Here is a 20915-nt window from a genome sequence, read left to right on the forward strand (position 1 = left end):
GGCTAACCAGTGTGGGGTGGGTGGGGGAGGAAGAAAAAAGAGAAATAGATCACTTTCACAAATCAAACGGGAAAAGACAAAGCTAAAAAATAATAGAGTTACATATTTTTTTTTTAACCTAATGACATTTAACAGAAAACACCTGGAAAGACTGGATTAAAATAATTTTCTTGCTAAGGTCCATTTGTGGTCAATACTGAAGAAGAAATTATTCAACCTAATGGTAAGTAGAGAAGTGTAACTTCTATTTAAGACAGCACTTGTTTAAGACATCACAGGACATCAGAGGCAGGAAACCAGGACTCTGAAGCATTATGTACTAGACTGTTTTATGTTAACAACTGTGGAGTCTGATTCTGCAAACACTAAAACTTGTGAGAATGGAACTATTCTCCTGAACACAATATATATGAGTACAGCAATACAGATTTAACATATATAATTATTGGGGTCTTTGTCCTCACTATAGTTTGAAATTATTGATCTCTGTTTTTAAATCTCTGTTTTAAACTGCAGGAATATACAGAGGAAATACATATCAGGAATGCTGGTTGTGTTTTGTTGCAATAAAAAGAGATTTTGTCCTTTTATACTGCAGCTTCATGAGCTTTCTTTTAAAAAATCAAAATCTTGTTTGTTGTCAGAACTAGTTCTTAACTTTGCTTTTTAAAATTTTATTCAGAAACCCCTTTGACACATAAGATAGAACACATGGAAGAAAGTCTTTCTCTTTTCTTTTCCCGCCCTCTTTTGTTTTTTCTTTCAGAGAAATAACATAAAATATGTGTGTGGTGTAAGAACGTGTGCTAAAGTTTCATGTTTCAGGTAATCTCCTTTAAAATAATGGCAGTCTAGATTGCATCAGTTAGTTTAAAAACTGCTATGCTATTGGTAGGAAGAAAATGGGATTTGAGCCAAAATTTGCCTGTGTTACTGCCAAAGTCTGTATCAGATTTAAGACACATGCTTCTGCAAGCTTCCATGAAGGTTGTGAAAAAAGTTTTCATACAGAGTTGGATTACAGCTCTCGGCTCCAAGCACTGGCCATTACACACCATCTTAACAGCCTGCTGTAACACCGAGCACAGAATCGAGCAGATTTCTTACACTTTCTGGACCACAGATGGATTTTGAATGTCTCCTTGTGTCCTGATGGGAGATATATTACCTTCATTAACTGGAATCCATACCTGATCGCTCGTGAGTGTGTATGTGTACACATACAGATAGATATCTATTTAAAACCTCATCATGATTTTATTTCAAGTGTATCTAAGATCTGCTCTAAGAAATTACATTCTCTAGAGGAACTTACAATTGTTTTGAGCAGTGAAGAGACAGATATTTACTCTCAGATGTTGGAATCCTTTGTGAGTTTATGAGAGAAATTCTGGAAGCTTTTCTGTGTTGGTGGTAGAGAAATGCCTTTGGAAAGAGACACTTCCAGCTGTACAACAACGACTGCGCAGTAACCTGTGGATTTAAACATCAGAATGTACAAACCGTGGGCAACTGTGAATATTTTCATAATTTCTTTTCTACATCTGCTGCAAGGATCTGACTATGAGAATGCTTCTGTGAGGGTAAGTGAACTTTATTTACTGTGATTCTTAATAATACAAATTTCCAGAATTAGCTGCATTTAAAGTGCAAGGTAGTGGGTTTCTTGCTGTTTTGGTAATGGATTGTTGGTTTTTTGTTTGGTGATGGTTTAGTTGCAGAGATGTTTAGCAGCCCTAGAGGAAAATGAATCTACAAAGAATTTAAATCCATATTCTCTGTTTCATATTTTATTACTTTTCTTACTAGTTATTAAGTACTTATTGTATACTTTGCTCTTGAGTTAAAATTTTAGTTTCAGTCATGGAAAATAAAAGAAAATTCTGAAAAAGAAGCCCGAGTCAGAGTATTTAGACTATTTGGTAAATGCACTTTTTTATTTCAGGTATTTATAACTGCAGGAACTAGTATGTTGGCATTGAAATTTTCCCTGTAAGAACACGTGTTCATCAGTTGTTCACTTGTTTGGCAGATATCAGAGAAATATTTTTCTTTCTCTTCATTAGAAAAAGTTATATAGGATTTTAAAATAAATAGCAACTAGTAATAATAGAGCACATTGCCTGGAAATTAACTTTTCTTTTGAATATAGTACATGAAAAAAAATTTAAGCTGAACCCTCACCATGAGAGAAGGATTTTTCAGATCTGGCTTTGAGACAATGTGAGAACATCCATGACAATCATTTAGAAAAATCAGAACAAAAACTGGAACAAGTTTCTACACGTGCAGTCTGTCCAAAAATGATTAATTGTGTGTGGTCCAGAGCAAATTATTTGTTTTTCACTAGCAGAGAAAAACAAGCTAATATTTTTTTTCACTTCAGAAAACCTCCTGCTTGCAAGCAATGACCACACACTATTCTCTGAGCCTGCTGCATGCTGACCTATGCTTTAGGAAAGAAATGCCAGGTTGTGTGCCTAATTGCAGACTGCTGCTGCCAGCCCAGTAAGTCAGCAGTGCTGAGCAGTGTGTGCCTCAGGATGACTGATGCCTGCTGACTGCTCAAGCTTTTAATTTACAACCCCAGCAATCAATGCTTTGAAGGCATTAGGACCAGAGTAACAAGCCTTGTTTAATACATTAACTGTGTGCACTGCATGACAAATCACTGGTTTTGTACCTGCAGGAATCACTTCATTTAAAGCAGAACGTGCTTTCTAACACAGAACAGTAACCATTTCATAATTGGCAGGGGTGATAGTTCTAGCCACATGTGGGATGCAAGTTTGCTCAGCACAATAGTAAAACCACTAGAAAGCCCTTTCTTTGTAAACTTTGAATCCATATCCACTTTGCCTAAAGTAAATGCAAGAGCTCTTCTTGCTAGCTTATACTGGCTTACAGTTCATTCTCTGTGACAGGATTGTCCATCCAACATAGGTGCAATTATGATTATTTTCACTGAAATTTGGTTACCACTGTCAAGCAGCCAGCTTAGCCACAGGCTACTGTTCTTGTAGCAACTCACAGGGAGTTTCCAAGACTATCTTAAAGGAATCTTACAGGTCACACTCAAAAAGGTATCACACTCAAATGCTGTATTTCACTTGCATCGGCTGCTGATTGCCAAAAAGAAAAGACTGCTTGTTCTGGCTCCTTTGGTATAGACAGAGGCTTTTGGCTAAACCATTTGTTTTTCTTTTAATGTTCTACATAGAATGTTAGCTTTCTGGGCTGTTTTCTCCTGTATGACCTGTGGGCTTCTGTGTGTGTACACATGTGGAAATACACCACAAAACTGCATTTTACAGTGTTGGATGGTACATAGGGTTATGATTATTTTTACCATTTACACCTCAAATTGAATTTGCAGTACCCCGAAATGATGTATTGCATTCACTTACCCTAAATCATTTTTTTAAAGTTCTTTAAGATCAACAGCAACACTGCCTGGATAAAACCCACAAGGTCAGGATGCAGCTAATACACAACTGATGAGACCTAGGAAGGGTAAAGCACCAGCAACCTGCTCTGCCCCCTGTTATATGAATCCAAGTTAGGTGAGCTCTGCCCAGGACACCTGACATTTTAAAGCTCTTTATGCTTCAAACCATAGGTGGCATCAGCTTGGTATCATGCAAGAATTTCAGGGGGCTAAGGGTTTAAATACTTTCTTTTCCCCTTCAAATATCCTGATGAAAGGCATGAATGTTAAAAAGCTTATGTACAAGCTGCTGTGATCCAGCATCTCCATGGCAGTTGGCTTTTCCTAACCCTTCAAAAACTCCATCCTCTTCTGAGCACATGAATCTCTTTTCCCCACCATGTACATGTGTATTACTTGCCTGTCAGAGCTCTTCCTTCCCCTCTCCATTCCCAACCTGTTCTGCTCCCAGTACTTGGCCTGTGTTCCCTCACCTCCAGGGCTCAGGGACTCAGTTTTCCAATTGGTCTTTTTGATGTGCTATCCAAGTGTCACCCTCCTTCCCACTTGCTTCCTCCCGGATGGGGACATCCTTCTTCTGTCACAGACCCTCGGGAGTTTTGTCCAAGTTCCTCAGCAACATCCCTAATGGACACTTTTGTTTTCCAGTCATATCTGACCATGGTTCCTCCTTCCCTTCTCCATCCATAGCTTCCTTCTCTGTCCCTGTGGTTTAACTGCCCCAGCTTTCCTTTTCCTGACCCATTTTTGTCCTGATCTCCAAAGAGGATCTCAGCCTCCTTGGCCAGGCCTTGCCCTCCTCCATGGGTATTCATTTCCCTCCCTCCCACAGGCAAATCCAGCAGCTCCCTGTCCCTGGATGCCAGATCCCTGTGGCCTGAGGGGGAAGAAGGGAGGTCCTGTGCTTCCAGCCCCATAGGCTGGACCTGCACCCATGGGTGGCCTGCACCCAGGTCCTGCTCTGCTCCTGAATGGAACCAGCACAGCACCCGACTGCTGCAAAGCCCTGGGAGGGCTAAGTGGGCTTTTTTCAAAGATAGCAGGGTACACATCTGAGGAAAAAAAAAAATTCACATCTGTGATTCACAGTAGGGAAACAGAATTTTTTTTTTCACAGATAAAGGAGGAGGTTTTTTTTTCATCCTCCACTGCAGTCAAACCATTTTGACAGAGAAAGCAAAAAAATATTAAATGAATTTTGAGGCAGACATCTGGTATGGAAAGTTTCAGCCTGAACATCAAATGTGTGCCAGTCAGAAGCCCAACTGGAGCACAGGCTCATGGTGGGAAGCAGTGGGCAGCCTCAGACAGAACATCCTAATCCACACAGGTGTCCAACAGGACTTGGCTCCAGAGCTGAACTGATGTCAAGGGTGGCCCTTGCCTTCCAATGGCTTGGTTCAGGATGCCAACCTAATATATAAAGTCCTCATGGAAGAATTAGATTTCCACGTGGGTTTTCTGAAGACTGAGAATTATTTTTATAAGGTTTTTTTCATCAGGAAATGCTTTGAAAATTCCTTATTGAAGTTCTTGTCCCGCCAGTCTCTTACGTTTTGGAACCTCTCAACTAGCGAACCGCAAATTTCACTGTCTCTCCCCCTCAAATTTTTCCTCTCCTAGAGCAGAAACAGACATAAAGTACTTTTTCCAGAATTTTAAAATTAGATGTGAAGAGCTATGTCCTATATTCATCAGAGCTGAGGCAAATGTTTTGCCAAGCAAAGCCAAGGATCCATCAGAGCTGCTTCTGCCTTCCAACACTAAAACTGCCTCTCTAATGGGGCAGCAAGTTTTGATCTTGGAGAATTAAAATCTCATTGCTTTCCTCCTCAATTCTGCTGTTTCACATTATTAATAAAGCATTGGGGCAAAGGCAAGAGAAAGGAAGAACTGATCAGTTCCAAGTTAAACAGACTCAGAGCCTTTTCCTTTTGCAGAGGTGTTCTCCCCTTGTTGAACCCTCCTTTGGTTTTGTTAGAGAGAAACCCACAGTGGACAGGCCTGAGGACTGTCCCTGAGCTACAAAGCGGCTTTCTGATCAAAATACCAAGGGTGGGCTTAGCTGGGAGGTAAATATGGCTGCTCTCGCTACATGCATTCCTTTTCCACAGCTAAATCTTTTCTACTTCTGCACTAAACATTGTTCAAGCCTCCTGTGGTCGCTCTTGCTCAAACAGATCTTCTTCATCTCCTACTGTCCCTGTGAACTGTACAGAGCAGAAAGCCACTCCAAACCCATCTGGTACAGAGTCCTCGTCCACTGGGGAGAGGGAAGCAGCACTTCCCCACCCTCCTGAGGCCTGGACCACCTCAGTGGGGAATGCCTTGCCCTTGGGAAGGCATGGAAATACTGGAGAGCCATCACACCATGCGGAAAAGATCAGGAAGCTCTTTACATCTTCTTTCTGAGAGCCAGCTGCAGTCTGTCTGTCTGTACAATTGAAACAGAGCTCTGTGAGGAAACCTGAGCAGCAGAGCTGGCTGTAAGCTTTTGTCTCTGTAATTATAACTGACACTGGTTTTCAGACACATCTTCACAGCTTTCTACAATCTGCTTGCAAATGTTGCTCAGTTTCTAGAACAGTTAGATTCTAACAATCTTCTGTGTCATAGGATCTCTTCCTCAAAGGCAACTCCTGAAATTCCAGCAATGTGCTCAACTGCTAGAAAATGGAACTTGAAATGTCATTGGGAACAATTCCTCTGTTTAAACCGGGATTTTCATCCTCAAATCCAGCTTCCTTTCAAAGTTAGGAAACACTTCTAAACAAATATTATGACATTGTGGTTTTCAGAAGTATTTAGTTCTCCCAGTTTTGTCTGCTGCTTTTGATTCTCTGTGATTATCATCTCTGATAGGCACAATGAGCCAAAAATGTGCGAAAATTTACTTACAGCATTCCTTCAGAAATGATTGTGCTTTTCCTTCAGAAGGGAGAAGCTATCAGGGAAGTTGTGAGGAAAGGCAATTTGTTCTGCCTTATCTGCTACTGTCTTGACAAGGTGCACTGAAGGCAAACAGAACAATCCTGTATTGTTTTCATGCCACAGAGCATCCGTCCTTGGCTGTTATCAATTTGGAAAGGCAACTACTAACACACTGCTACTTTATCAAGAACAGCTCTTGCTCATGAGAAAGAGCAAAAAAATCCCTCCCAGCTGCTGATCCAATCCAGTCCATCTCAGCTAGGATTTTAGTGTCTGAGGACAGAGCAGAACTTGGAAAAGTACACCAGGCTGTGTAGATAATTCAGATGCAGCATTTGAGAGACCAAATTATCAGCTGTTTGAAATTAAGCACTAATTAAACTTTGCCATCAGTTGCAGCTCACATCTTAAAGTCTGTGGGACCAAGGGGAGGCAAGAAGGCAGGTTCAGAGGGCAGTGGACTATCTTTTTGGTAATTAGTGATCTGAAAGCAACCACAACAAGCCATCAGCTTAGGCTCAGCAAGTGTTGCTTATTTCTGTTTTCTGCAGCCTACTGGTGCTTTTTCCCCACAGGCATTTTTGTTGTTTATAACCAATGGTGTGGTGGGATCAATGTAGGCTCCCACAGGGGGCAAGCAGAGAAAAGATCTGCCTGAAAACAGGAAAGAAAAACTGGTGCACACTCTGGCTGGTGAGACCTCTGCCATGGTGTCTGCAGTTTTCATTCTTATCAACACTGCTGCTATTCCAGACAAGGTTTACTTGGGTCTTATCTCCAGGGGACACCATACTGGCATTTGGGAAAAATAAATTTTTACTGTTGTTGTAGGTGATAAATCCTTTATTCTAATTCCCACTTTAAAAAACTTATATTATATATTTTATAGTTTTCATACAGTGGGATCTGTGATTCTTTTAGGCCTTTCTCTCAGAGCACGTAAGTCCAGTTCCAAAACCAGCCTTTGCCCTTTCTTGGACTTGGCTTTGAGATCATCCTGCTGAGGGGGAAAAATGACCTGAGCTATGCTGCTGCAGGGAAGTAAATCTGATATGGTAACCTTCCTACAGAAACACTTATTCCTGAGAAATTTCTTATTCCTTTCACTATGTGCCATTCCCTTATCTACTTCTCCACCTGCTTCCTACCTCCCCAGCATGCTTTGCAAATCGTCATACATCTTGCTGGGATTTGAGGAATGCAAACAAAATGCTGAGTGCCCCCAGTACAGCTGCACAGACCCCCTTTGCCTTTGGGAAGACCAAACAGAATTTTTTTTAACATCCTGGTGAAAGAGTGATACATGGGCTTCTGTACCAATGAACAGCAGAAGAACTGCACAGGCTATTTTAGCTTTCTTGCATTAAGAAAAATTCAGCTTCCTTGCTTTGTGAAGGGCAGCTGAGTATTTTTGTGTGTTTTTTGCCCAAATGTGAGTTAAGGTGTGCGAGCACTCAGCTGGTGGTAGGACGCCATCTAGGGTCCCTGTGCTTCCACAAAATCCTACTGAGCGCAGTGTGGAGCTGGACTCGTGGATTTGGCAACCCAGTGTGGGCACCACGTGAATGGGTTTGGAAAGGGGTGAGCACCCTGCTCACCATCAGGATGGGTTTTCCTGAGCCGTGCTTTCATGGGAATCGGGCTGTGCTGGGTCTGACAGCGCACGGTCACCGGCTGCACCGGGCAGGGAATTCTATCTGAGTCACCGTGAATTGCAAAAAAGTTGCATCATGTTACTATATCATATGTCACTTTGCACACAGAGAATGTGCCACAAAGACAGGCAAAACTTCTCACTTTAATTAGCAGCATGACTCAGAAACCATGTTAGGATACTTTTCTGAATTGCTAGGGAAATATTACTCAAGAAAAACTACAATTCCAGGAAAATGTGTGCGTGTGATTGGGGTAACATAAGTTCATCCAGTGTTGGCAATGGCTTTGCTTTGTGAGTGACATTTTGAAACCCAGCTGTCCAATTGGCTAGCCATACCTCCAAAACATTTATTAAAGTGTCTTGGGGAAAGCCCAAAAAACAATGAAAGCACTCACTGAAGGACCCTTCGTCACATTAAATAATATTTTCAAATATTAAAAGAACACATAGTCATCTGATTTCATGCAGGTCTCTGTTACTGAGCCATTCCAAACTCACTCTCCAAACCCCAGTGACTTCCAAAGAATGGGCAAATATCAAGAGACAGTGACTACAGCCTGGACACGCTCTTTGTAAACACATTTAAGATGCTATTTTTGATGTGTGTACCCTGTCATAGTGTTGGGCCAGCACCTAACCTGGTGTACAGTGAAGTGATAATGTTCTAGCTGAGCTCTGTCTTGAGCAGAACATCTGCCTTAACACATTGCAGCAATGCAAGACATCTGAACAAGCTTATAAGCAGAAGCTCCGAAAATGTACTTTTAGACTCCCAAAGCTGTCAGCAGAACTTAGGATATATCGGTGAGTTACCACACTGGACATTTATGACAGATCATCTGTGTTTTTTCAGTTACCAAATGAATGTACTTTGCCTGATCACTGTAGGAAGAACCTAAACTCTCAATGTAGTTGACTAGGCTTGAACAGGAAGAAAATCCATAACTTAGCAGACCAAATATTTTCTTTCAAATACTGTCGGAAACAAGGTGACCCCTGTGGCAGGGAGAAATGATGCATCTGACTCCATGGATATCAGAAGGCAAATTCATTACTTTATTATACTATATTATTCTATATTATATTACACTGAATCTGAACTGAATCTGCAAAAGCACCCAACTCAACTCCAGTGCACAGAATCTCATGACTGTCAGCCAACAGTCCCAACACACACAGGATTCAATTGGTCACTGAATCACAACACTCACACCAGAATCCAATTACCAATTCCCTTCAGGTAAACAATCTTCCACAATGCATTCCACTTGTGAACAAGAGGATCAGCAATTGGATGAGCATTGTTTTTTCTTTCTCTGAGGTTCAGAAAATGTGAATCCCAGAAATATTCTTGGGAAGTTGTGCCTTGTTTTTCTCTGTGAAGAGAAATGTGGCCACAATATACCACTCCAGCTTTCCATTACTGCCAGCAAGCTGATGCACAGTGGATACTGTTACCTTCAAAATCACAATTGGAGGATGTTTCCTATGAGAGCCAAAAGACCTGGCTGTGGGAAGAAGCATCTGTTTAATGAGAGCGACAAAGCTGATACTCAAAATGTTTACTGGCTGAAAGAAAAGTGCATCAATTTGGTGTAAAGACCTAACTGGCTAAAAGTCTATAGTTCTAAGAGGTATTTTGATAAAATATTATCAGTCTCTGCTTTAAACATAAAAAATTATATGAAATTATATGAGATTTATGCTTCCACAAAAATATGTCCAGTTCTGATGTTTTCAGTTATTTGCTTTCAATATTTTGGTTTATTCAAGAGAGAATACAGCAACCAAAATATCTCATCTCCAAGGATTTTTATAATGTAAGCATGCTACTAAAGTGAAAGAAGTCTGATTTGTTTGCTGTAACACTACAAAAGATCTATTCTAGTTAAAAGGCCATTCAAAATATAAAACAGCTGTTCTCTTGAAGCCCCAGAGAAGTTAATATGATTTACTTGTGAAAACATATCATCTTCAGCTAAAGTAGAAGCTGTTTTATTATCGCCTTGACCAAGTTTAGAAAATGGGTAATTAGGTCTCCTTCTTCAGTGGAAGTTAAACTGGAGACCAAGAAGGAAGACTCTCAAGAAGGAATGTCTGGAGGGAGCTTTTTACCACATTGAACATGAGGTGGAGCAGTCCAGAGCTTCCTCCTCCTTTGGTGTTGTGTCTCAGTCATGCTGGCAGGGTTTAGCAGAAGAGGCCCTCAAACATCACAAATGGATCAGTGAGAAATGGGACAGCCTCAGGTCAATGTCCCCCTGTCAGCCCTCTGCCACCTCATACAACACCTGGCCAGACTGTAAGTTGGACCATTTTTGTTCCTCCCAACCCACAAGTGACATGTCTGTCAGTCCTTCTTTGTGTGCTCTGGCACAGTAGAACTCTACACTGCTCCTCTTACAGCCAGGGCTCTATGCAGCTTCTCTTCCAGCAGCCAGGGCACGCAGGAGCTCAGGATGGAGTGCTGTGGTCACAGTCACCCCTTCCTGAGAGGATGCACAGCCCAGGCAACACTCTCTAACTCTCAAGGCAGACTGCAGAGAGGTTTTGCACAGATTCTGGTTGAGGGAAGTGAAATTTTCCTGTGCCTGTTCTTCAGTCCTTGAGCTTTTTCAGGGAAGAAGTTCCACCCCTTTGTGGTTTTTTTTGCTATATACTTGGACAATACAGCTGCATGCTTTCAATATAGCTCTCACTGGAGAAAAACCCTCTTTAAAAAGTGACAGCTGGAAATTTGTCTCACAGGGCCCAAACTTGTCCCCACTATAAACAGAACGCCCTTTCGGGTTATTAATGTGGTAACAGTGATGATCAAATGAATGTTCAGTCTGGACAAGGCAGTGCGCTGAGAGAGATGAAACATTTTTAGAAGAGATTTGAGTATTTGTTTACAATATTTTGAAGTACTGCATGCTCCTGAAATTTCATCCATGCTTTTGAGATAACAAAGACTGTAATAGGCACTTAAAAATCCCATGACAAGCCCATCATGTTTCAGAGAATAATTTTAGTAGGAAGTCAAAATATCTAATTGTTTTGTCTCTCTATGGTCATGTTCACTATAATTAAAAATAGCTTATTTGTACTAATAATGTACACTGATGCTTCCAGAGGGAATATAGCCAGAGATGCAACTTCATATATCAGAAGTTCATAGCTGACAGAGAATCAAAAGTATGATTTTACTGGAGCTGTTGAAAAGTAAATGCTCTTTCTCTCCTTGGAAATGAAAAGTGATGATAAAATTACTGCATGCTAATATGTGTCAGACATGTGGCAGGGTTAGATGCCTCATGATAGATATTTATGGGGTGCTGGAGTTGCTTGTTGATAGGGCAGTAAGTCACTCCTCCAAGCCTCATGTTTTCAAACTGCAGAAGATTCTCTCACTGTTTTATTTCCTGTTATGCAACACCCCAGGATACAAGATGCTGTATTATAGACAATATTTGTTATGATAAAATTTGGCAATGTTTGAGCCCCTGATACCTAAAAATCATGGCTCTTCACTCTGAGTGATATCTCCTGTGTTTCCTTGGTATTCCCTTTGGATAAGTGCCTTCCTCTCTTTTCTCATATATTTTGCTTTGGCTATAGGCACCAGGTTAGCTATCATCTCTTCATTCTGTGTTTTCACCTGACTCCAAACTGATAGGAGACACAATAGTGCTAAAAATATTACAAATAATGATGAAAACCCTCAAAAGAGTTGCCATTCTTACTGGAAAATATAGTTCTTTGTGTTGGCATCATAATGGCAGGAGCTGCTTGGCATTTTCCTGCCAAGAGAGAACCAAACTTTCCATGGGAGCTCCCTTGCAGTTACTTGGCCACATCAGCTCACAGTCTGTGTGCTGGGAGCCACAGCATGGCTGGGCAACTGCACCATGGCTTTGGGGCAGGGAATGGAGTGCTTTTTCCTGCCAGTCCCAGGCCCTTCTGACCCTGGTGCAGCTGCACTTCCAGGATGGTTATATCTGTAGACCCCATAAATTGCTTGTGCTTTTGATTAGGAGAGGTTATTTAATCTCATTTGACTACTCTCAGCTGAGTGGGATTCAGTCTCCTCACTACAGCTAAGCTGGTGATCTGCCAATTCATCCTTCAGCATCAGCGAAGAGGCATTTTGGAGGCACAGATAATTCAACAGGCTTTAGAACCGGAAGAATGTTCACCTAGTGGGCCTATTTTTCTCCATTATCTATGAGAAGAGTCTCAGATAAATAGTTCAGATGGATAAATATTCCATCAGGTGAATAGAAGCATAGAACCAGATTATTTTTTATTTTTGATAATTGTGGGGTGGCAGGGAGCTGTAGGCACTCTATCTCCGCAAGATGAGCCTGCAGCTATAATCAGTTTATACACTGTAAAATCACCTTGGGGAATGCATCATGGAAGAGAAAAGGAGGTTGTTTTCAGGTGTAGCATACATAGAAGCAAAATTCCTTGGTATTTTCTTGTGGTGATGAATCATCTCCCTAGTATTTAAACTGGTTTGAATCTAGTTCTGAGATTAGCCTTCAGGCAGCACTGGAACAGGGAGAATTCACTTTCTGGTTCGGTGAGTTCTGGCATCAAGTCTTTGTCTTCTACATAACTTCTCTTGACCTGAATGCAGTTGCTGCAGCTGCATGAAGCACACAATGCTGGCATAAGGGTTCAAATGTGCTCACATGCTGCCAGCACTGTTTGTGTTCAGGTGCCCTCATTTTGAGACAAAACTTCCACCCCCCAGACTGGTTAATTTTGAAAGCTTTAGTCTGACCTTATCTAAAGCCTGTTTGACCAAGTTTTGATACAATGGCATTAAGAGAATCATCACTGTGCTATGCAGCTACAATCTGCTTTTACTGGCAAGATAAATCTGTTACCTTCTTTCTATTGCTTAGCTGCTGAGGGGATGGATCATAAAACAATGCAAGGTTATCAAGAGGTTCCTTAATCATTTGTCCTGGCCCCAGACACGGTGGTAATGCTGAAAATTTCCATTGGTATTTATGCAGCACTTGCCATGACAGTGTCTGTGACCCTAACTCAGAAAAACATTCCTTATCAGAAGAATTCTTACATGTGTTTAGCTTTAAGCAGAGGTTTATGTCCTATTGTAGAGAAAGACTGTGAGACTGGGGCTTAAGGAAAGTAATCATGTGTAAAGCTTTCAGGATGTATTTCTTGGGTCTGTAAGCACGGTTGAGTACAGAGTGAAATGCAGGCAGATTGAGCAAAATAAAAATTTCTATCAATTTTCATTTTTGCCTCCCCATGCACACAAAGTATTTATTCATCTGCATCAATGCAGATCATTCATGCATCTGTTTTCTTAAATACAACCTCATTTGGTTTTATGCTATAAGTCCTCAAATAAATTTAGGACCTTAGCAGGCCATTTTTTTACTGTTGTACTCCATATCTTTCCTCTGTTGTTCAAAATACCTCCAGGAGCTCTTGAAACACATTGTAAATGCTGCAGAAAAGAGCAGCACATGTCAAGGAAAAAACAAAAGGAGTTCTTCAAAGATAGGTTCTGCTGGCTTTCTTAGACATGATTTTGATTTATTTTTCCTAAGCAGGAAATTAGGAGTTTGTCAAGGACGGAGAAGAGATGCAAACTGCAGAGCTGCAGCCCCTGATAGGGTATGGTCAATACTAATACTCAAGAAAGAGCCCAGTTTGAACAGGGCAGGCTGTCTGTGGGATTGTGCATTTGTATGACATGATGCATAAGCCAAACATTGGACTAGCATAAATCAGCGGGGAAATGAACTCAGTGGCTGATTTTAGTCAGTGTCCAAGGTGGGAAAGGCCACTGAATGTATCACTGCTTTTTCTCCTGTTCCTTTCCAGTGCTGACTACTTTTAGGGTTTTTCTGGCATCTGAGATTACTGGGAAAAAGATAGATAGCCCATTATGGTTTCTTTTGGAAGGACAAGAGTTGTAATTATCCAAAAATCACAATGGCAACTCGCGTTATCATTTCCTGATGAATGTTCATTGCCAAAATAGAGGAAAACAGATATTCCTCTTTGAATTGAAGAATAATTTTGGAACATATGAGAGGTCAGTGTTTTGAAAAACATGTGACTTCAGTAAATTAGGAATCTGGTTTTTATTTTGGGTTATGGGATCTGTTTTTTGATAAGGTACTTAGAAAAATTACACTAATAGCTGCAGAAAGCTGAGGAGATAAGAATGAACTACTTAAACCTGCTACTTTGATATTTGTTATTGATAAATTCTGCTCAGCCATTTCTCACAGGGAATAGCATTATGTCTTTGGTGGACTATGGGCTGTACATTGATGGGTACACAAAGTTTAGGACATCTGGAGCTTTCCAGTAATATGGCTCCACAGGTAATTTTTTTCATTTGGGAGCATGGAAATGGCATTGCCATGGTCCTTTCCCAAAGACCCCTTGTCTAATTTGTTTTTCTCCCAACTCTTAATGTATATTTTATTGTTTCTGGGTCCGGAGTTCATGATTTTGGTCCCTATGTGTACATGCCAAGTGCAGTGAAGTTCTGCTCCACATCTTGGTTGCAACCATTACAACCAACAGCTTCCACAATCATGACAACTCACCTCAGCTGACTACCAAAATCTGTGTCAATGTGAAGGAAAGTTGGATTGGGGCATGGAAGGGAAAGAAAAATGATGTTCCTTTATACTAGGAGGCTGAGCAGCTCGGCCTGAGATAGGTTTCACTAGACTCCCATGTAGCTGAATATGGGGAAAGCAGTGAAAATTAACAACATAAAAGCACAGTGGGATCCAAGAAGTTCAAGATGTTGAGAGCAGAGTGGAGAATGGGAAGGGAATCTGGAAGGAAGGAATGTAGTCATGAGGGAAAGACTGAAAAAGGGAGACTGATGTCTGAAAAGTGGGAAACAGCATGTGCAAATGGCTACAGTCAGGAGAAGCAGTCAGTGGTTCTGTTCCTCTTTTGCTTTTTGTGAGGAGCTGGATCTCCCAGAAATGTCAGTGAAATGTCAGTCTGACATCTTTGTATCTTTGCTCTGCTCTGTGGCTGAGTGAAGAGCTCCCCTCTGTTCAAATGCTAGTTTTAACTGCTTTCCACTTGCTATCAAAGTGAGAGGGCATAAAGTCCTAAATCAAATGGCAGGAAAGTTTGGGACTCTGTTGAATCTAACACCCTCCTCCAGTTTCACATTTTGAAAGATTTATTCACATTTCTGTCCAAAGCTTCACTCTTCTAAGTCTTTTCAGTCAGCCACAGTATGTCTGTATCTAAAGAGAACTTGAATTTAAACAGCAGTAAATGAAAGAAGTCTCCAGACCTGCATGGTGCCCTATGGCACTTCATCCATGGTGTTATCTGAGACTGTTCTGTGTTTTTATTTGGTGCTGTCCTTTTCAAAATAGTATGACCAGAATTGAGCACTTTGGAAAGATTTGATGACAATGATCCACTTGGTGCAGCTGTGCTGTAGGAAGAGGATGGCCAGCAGAAGCAGTTCAGGCTGTAGGGCTTTGTCCTGCTGATGGAGCTGATGCAACTTTGACACTTTTCATTTTTTAAGCTTTTACTTTTGAATGCTTGTAGGTTGTGGGCAGCCACCCCTGTGGTCAAAGTGTATTACAATGAGGATGTCTTTCTGGTGGCTTAACTGTCTGCTCTATGCTTTAGCAAGCTTTTAGAACAAGATTTTGGATAAGAGCGTTGTAGTAGTCTCAAACAAATCAAAAGAAACACATAGGCTTTTCACTGTTCCTGTTTTGACACTTAGCAAAATTTGAACAAAATTTGGTGCTTCTCTTCAGATGTTTTATATCCCAGATAGCTGTGTTGAGATATGTTTGATCAAACGTCTACCAAACTGAAACCTCTTGTGAACAGGTGAGCCTGGCCCTCCTGGTCATCCAGAAAAAAGACTTTCAGTGTGATTTCAAATGAATCATGCTCTAAAAGTGTCTATATTTCTCTGTCTTTGCTGCAGAAGGAGCTCAGGGCAACCAGCTCATTAACAAAGTAGATGTCCTTGCTGTAAAATCCTGTAATTACTTGAGATTGAGACCTCCTGTAGACACCAGCAGTGCCTTCAGCTCACCATCTTGCCTAGTGTCAGCGATGCCCAGAGACAAAGACCATCCTTTATCTCTGTAGTGCTACTGTCATGGGAAAGGGTGCCAGGAAATTCTGTACTGGATAGGGAATCCTGTGAAGAAGTTAAAAGGTCAGCTGTGAAATGCGTTCCCTCTGGGAAGAATATAAGAAATAGAAGAAGCAGGAATACAATTATTCTTGTGTTATCATGGTGGGCAACAGGCAATCCCATCCAGCTGCAGAGCTTGGATAGGTGTTAGGAAACATGGTGAGAGAAGGGGCAACAGATTGACTTCAGGGCTGAATAGCTTAGGCAAGCTCATATTTTGCTCATCTAACAATCAGGGCTTGGTTTAGTGGTGAACACAGTGGTGGTGTTGGGTTGATGGTTGGACTTGATGATCTTAGAGGTCTTTTCCAATGTTAACAATTCTGTGATTAATAAAACCTCTTGATATAGGAGTAAGAGAAATTAAGAAGCTAGTCATCCCAAACTGCTGACTTTTACAAGAAGTGCAGAGATATATCTTCCAAGTTCCAGAATGCTATCATCTCATTTTACAGGTTCTCTGTAAATTAAGTCTAGTTTAGAAGTGTTGGGTGCTGATTCAGCTATAATATTCTTTTGTACCGCAAAGAGAGAGGAAAAAAGTTACTGCTTAATAGAGTTCAGTTTTGATGTCTTTGGTCCCATTACCATGCCAGTTCTGGTCCTACACTTGCATGTTTTGCAAGACCAAGGAGACAGTTTGTGAATGGGAGAGAATGGGAACATAAGCTGTGGTTCTTAGAACAAATAAGTCTTGACGCATTGACCTCAAGCTGAATTTCAGCTTTCCTGGATCAGCAAAATTCTGGGTATCTTGTTTGTAAAACTGTCTAGAAATTCAGTTACTGGTGCTAAGTATTCACATTCCTTCTGAGCTATTTGTTCATAAGTGTTGAGATGGGGTTTCTAGTTTTTACCACATATGAAATGCATGAGAAATCATTCACCTATGAAGCAGCCATCTCTATTATGAAATATGGCAACTTGCTAAAGCACAATATAATGTTCTGTACAGGCATAAAAGGAGAGCAAACAACTTTTTCTGAGTTAACTACTTAAGGAATTTTAGGTCGGTGAAAGGTAATTACCCAAAAATTAACTTGGCCCATGCGTACAGGCTAACATCTGTACTGTTGCAAACTAAATGCCACAGATGTCTTTATAACAAGTAACAGATGCACCCAGTGCTTGGATTTCAGACCTCATCTAAAAATCTTCCTGTTAGAGGTGGCCCTTTCCCTCACTCCTTCCCCAGCCCTACACAGAGCACTCACTAGTGGCTCAGGCTGCTGTCTGCTGCACACCTCATGGACAGCCTCTTGTACTACAGCTTTGCTTTAAAAGATGGAATTTTATTTGTGACAGCTGGCACTGCAGCCCTTTGTTTTCCAGTCAAAAAATACAGTTCACTGTATGACCAGAGTACAGCTGAGAGAGCACCAGCCCAGTGCAACACAGACATTTACAGAGATAACCTCTTACTTGTGTTGGAGACTGTTTTCAGCAGATCTGGTGAGTCAGTGGAAATAAATACTCAGTGCCTTGATAAAGACACAAACACAGATGTCAGAAAGCAGCAGCCAAAGAAAGCACTATTGTTACAGGATGCTGAGCAATATGAAGTGTTAAACACTCATTTTTAAAGTGAATATTAACTTCAAACTGATGGTACATGTCTTTGTAGGGCACTTTCTCCAGTGGAAGCAGAATGGTCGTGAGCATCACACAGGTAGAACATGCAATGACTGCGCTAATGCTGCTGCACAGCCACAGCTCTGAGGCTGGACATGGGCAGGGCCCAAGTGTAGTCACAATGGGAGATGGCAGATGCATCCTGCACCTTGCAGCATGTTGGATGATGTGCTTGCCTGCCACATGGATGGGCCCTTCAACTTTGTGCAGCTTCCAGCTGCATCACCTGCCCCTGCAGTGGTGTCTCTTGGTTGGAAGCAGAGTTTTGGTACCCAAGGCAGCTTGTTGCAGAGGCACATGGGCTGGGCTCACCAGCTGAACTGATCCAGGTTCCCTGTAGGGTGACCTGGGATTCCCTCTGGCACTGCAGTGATGTGACCAGTGTCTGCCAGGGACACAGTACAGTCTGCATTTGTCAAATAGTTCTGAGGGCTGTGATGAAGAGGGTGAAGAAGTGGGCATCTCCCCTTCCCAATTTATGTGGGCACAAATCCTGCACATAAGTCTGGTGCTGGGCACCCTCAAGGCCTGGGGCAGCTCTGTGTGCTGCTGTTTTCCCAGGCACACTCAGATGTCTCAGTAACATGCTGCCCTTTGGTGCAAATGCTCCACGTGCTGTGCTGGGCACAGGCTGTAAGTGCTGCCTTTCTGACCTCCCCTTTCCTTCCAGAGGACATCTCTGTCAGCACTGGAGCGCTCAGAACAGCAGATCAGGAGAGCATCCAGCCTGGAAGAGCTGCTCCACATCACTCACTCTGAGGACTGGAAGCTGTGGAAATGCAGGCTAAAGCTGAAGAGCCTGGCCAACCTGGACTCCCGCTCTGCTTCCCATCGCTCCACCAGATTTGCTGCTGCTTTCTATGATATTGACACACTGAAAGGTGGGTGCAGGTTTGTGGCCAAGTCTGAGCTCAGCTTCAAGGCCCCTCCCTGATTCTTGTGCAGTAAACTGTGAAATAAGTAAGGACTTTCCTAGAGTATACCCATACTAGAAACAACAGGGCATTTCTCAAAAATTACTTTGTATGAAAAAGTGTCAGACAACAGCCTGAGTACTCCTCCCTGTTCTGTGGCCAAATCAGGCTTATTTTCTCTGCATACTCTCCAAAGAGAAGATGTACTCTTCAGGGATTTGTCAGTGCACAAAAGAAAGAGGAGTACAAAAATCATGTCAGAATGACTGGATGAGGGGCTGGAGAGCAGCATTGTGCTACATCTCAGGACTTGCTTGCAGGCAGAAATGAATAAACTTTACTGCAGGCATAGAAATCCCTTTTTTATTAGGTGTGCTCTGATACAAGGCACTGCACCAGCAGCAGTGTCTGTGTGGGAATTGAGAGAAAGAAGGCATTGCCCTAACCTTGATCTGTTTGGGGAAGTTTCTCCAGAGAAAAGACCTCGAGGCAACCAACCAGAAACTAAAAGTGGAGAATCACAACCTACTCCTTCCATCTGGAGCAAGTCTGAATATTGCTGCTTGTAGCTGTGATGCTCAAGAGGCATTACATATTCATGCATGAAAAAACAAAGGATCAGTTACTATATTTTGGTCCAGCAAATGGACATCCTACAGCAAAGATAAACTGTATCCTAATGAAGGACAGGCTGAGATAATCTTTGTTGTCTTTATCCTGCTGTGATATTATCATATCACTTTCCTTTTGGGAAATCAGATATTACTGATCCTGTTCCAATACCACTTTTACAACAACCCCAGCCACATTCACACACCATTACTCAGCTAAATGATGTCTGAACAAAGGCCTTAAATTGCTTCTCTGAGCCACAACACAAAAATGTGTATACAAGTGCCTGTCTGAAGAGGATTTTCATATCACAGGCATGGCTTTATGCTTTTCACAGAAATTTCGTACAGAAAAAAAAGTTAAAACAAATACACACATGAAGAAAAATTAAGACAGCTTTTAATAGTGATAAACATTTTGCTTACAGACCCTTCTAATTTTACTCAAAACCATTAAAAATTCATAGTTATTAGGAGTACCCAAAGTCAAGTGATGTAATCCTCTACTCACTGTTGCTCATTTAGTGAACACCAACATTTCTGCAAAACTAAAACATCTCTTTTGTCAAAACAGCAAGACAAAAGGAGATGTTATTAAATGTTACTGAGGCACGGAACATTGAAATGGGCATTTTTCAATGGCAGAATAGTGTAACTCAATATTTATACTGTAAATAATGTTCAGATAATAAGGTCACTATGACATTTAGTGTGCTGTGAATTATTTGAGATGGTCACTGGGCTTGAGCACCTCTCCTGTGAAGTCAGGCTAAGAGAGTTGGGGCTGTTGAGCCTGGAGGGGAGGAGAGAAGGCTCTATGGAGATCTAATTGCAGCTTTCCAGTATCTAACAGGGAATCTAAGCTGGTATCTCCAGCTGCAAGACAACTGGAGAGGGGCTTTTCCCAAGGGCATGTACTGCACCTAAAAGAGGGTAGGTTTAGATTAGATATTAGGTTGCTCAGAGAAGCCGTGGATGACACATCCCTGGAGGTGTTCAGGACCTGGATGGGTTGAATACTGAGCATCCTGGTCTAGAGGAAGGTGTTCCTGCCCACAGCAGAGGGGTTGGAATTAGATGATCTTTAAGGTCCCTTCCCAACCAAAATATTCTGTGGTTCTATTTTACTATGGTCATATTGATAAAGTTTTCTTAATAGCTGTTCCAACTTTTCTGCTTGGAACTGCTATTAAGTTGCTTGCTATTTTCCCTTTGAAAGTCTAAATTGAGATAGACATGTCAGCTTTCTCACTACAAGTCAAGGTGATGAAATTCAAGTTTAAAAAAGCCCATTGGGGCTGGCCATTCTTCCATTAAAAGTGGAATTATCCCAGGACAGCAAGTACTTTTGTTCTAATATATTAATATGTTCAAGGTACTAAAGCTCCTTTTAAAAAACCACAAGCCCATAAACATGTATTTCTTTCCCACACCCTTTCCAGTCATTAAACAGTGACCTTTCTGCCAAGTGCATCTGTTTTGTTTTAATAAAATGTTTTGATGAGAAGGCTGGGTCAAGATTTATCATTGTTTCACTAGAGTA

At 41.5% G+C, this 20915-nt stretch overlaps 1 protein-coding gene across 1 annotated transcript in view; it reads left to right on the forward strand.

Annotated features, from left to right (window-relative positions):
• Nucleotides 1-960: 960 nt before the first annotated feature.
• Nucleotides 961-20915, forward strand: part of VEGFD (vascular endothelial growth factor D) — a 30582-nt gene continuing 10627 nt past the window's right edge. Inside the window, exons 1-2 of the mRNA XM_064708321.1 lie at nt 961-1583; nt 18518-18728. Coding sequence (XP_064564391.1) covers nt 1494-1583; nt 18518-18728 — 301 coding nt within the window. The 5' untranslated portion in view covers nt 961-1493. The remainder of the gene's footprint in view (nt 1584-18517; nt 18729-20915) is intronic.

Source organism: Zonotrichia leucophrys, chromosome 1 (genome assembly GCF_028769735.1).
Source record: "Zonotrichia leucophrys gambelii isolate GWCS_2022_RI chromosome 1, RI_Zleu_2.0, whole genome shotgun sequence".
Lineage (NCBI taxonomy): Eukaryota > Metazoa > Chordata > Aves > Passeriformes > Passerellidae > Zonotrichia > Zonotrichia leucophrys.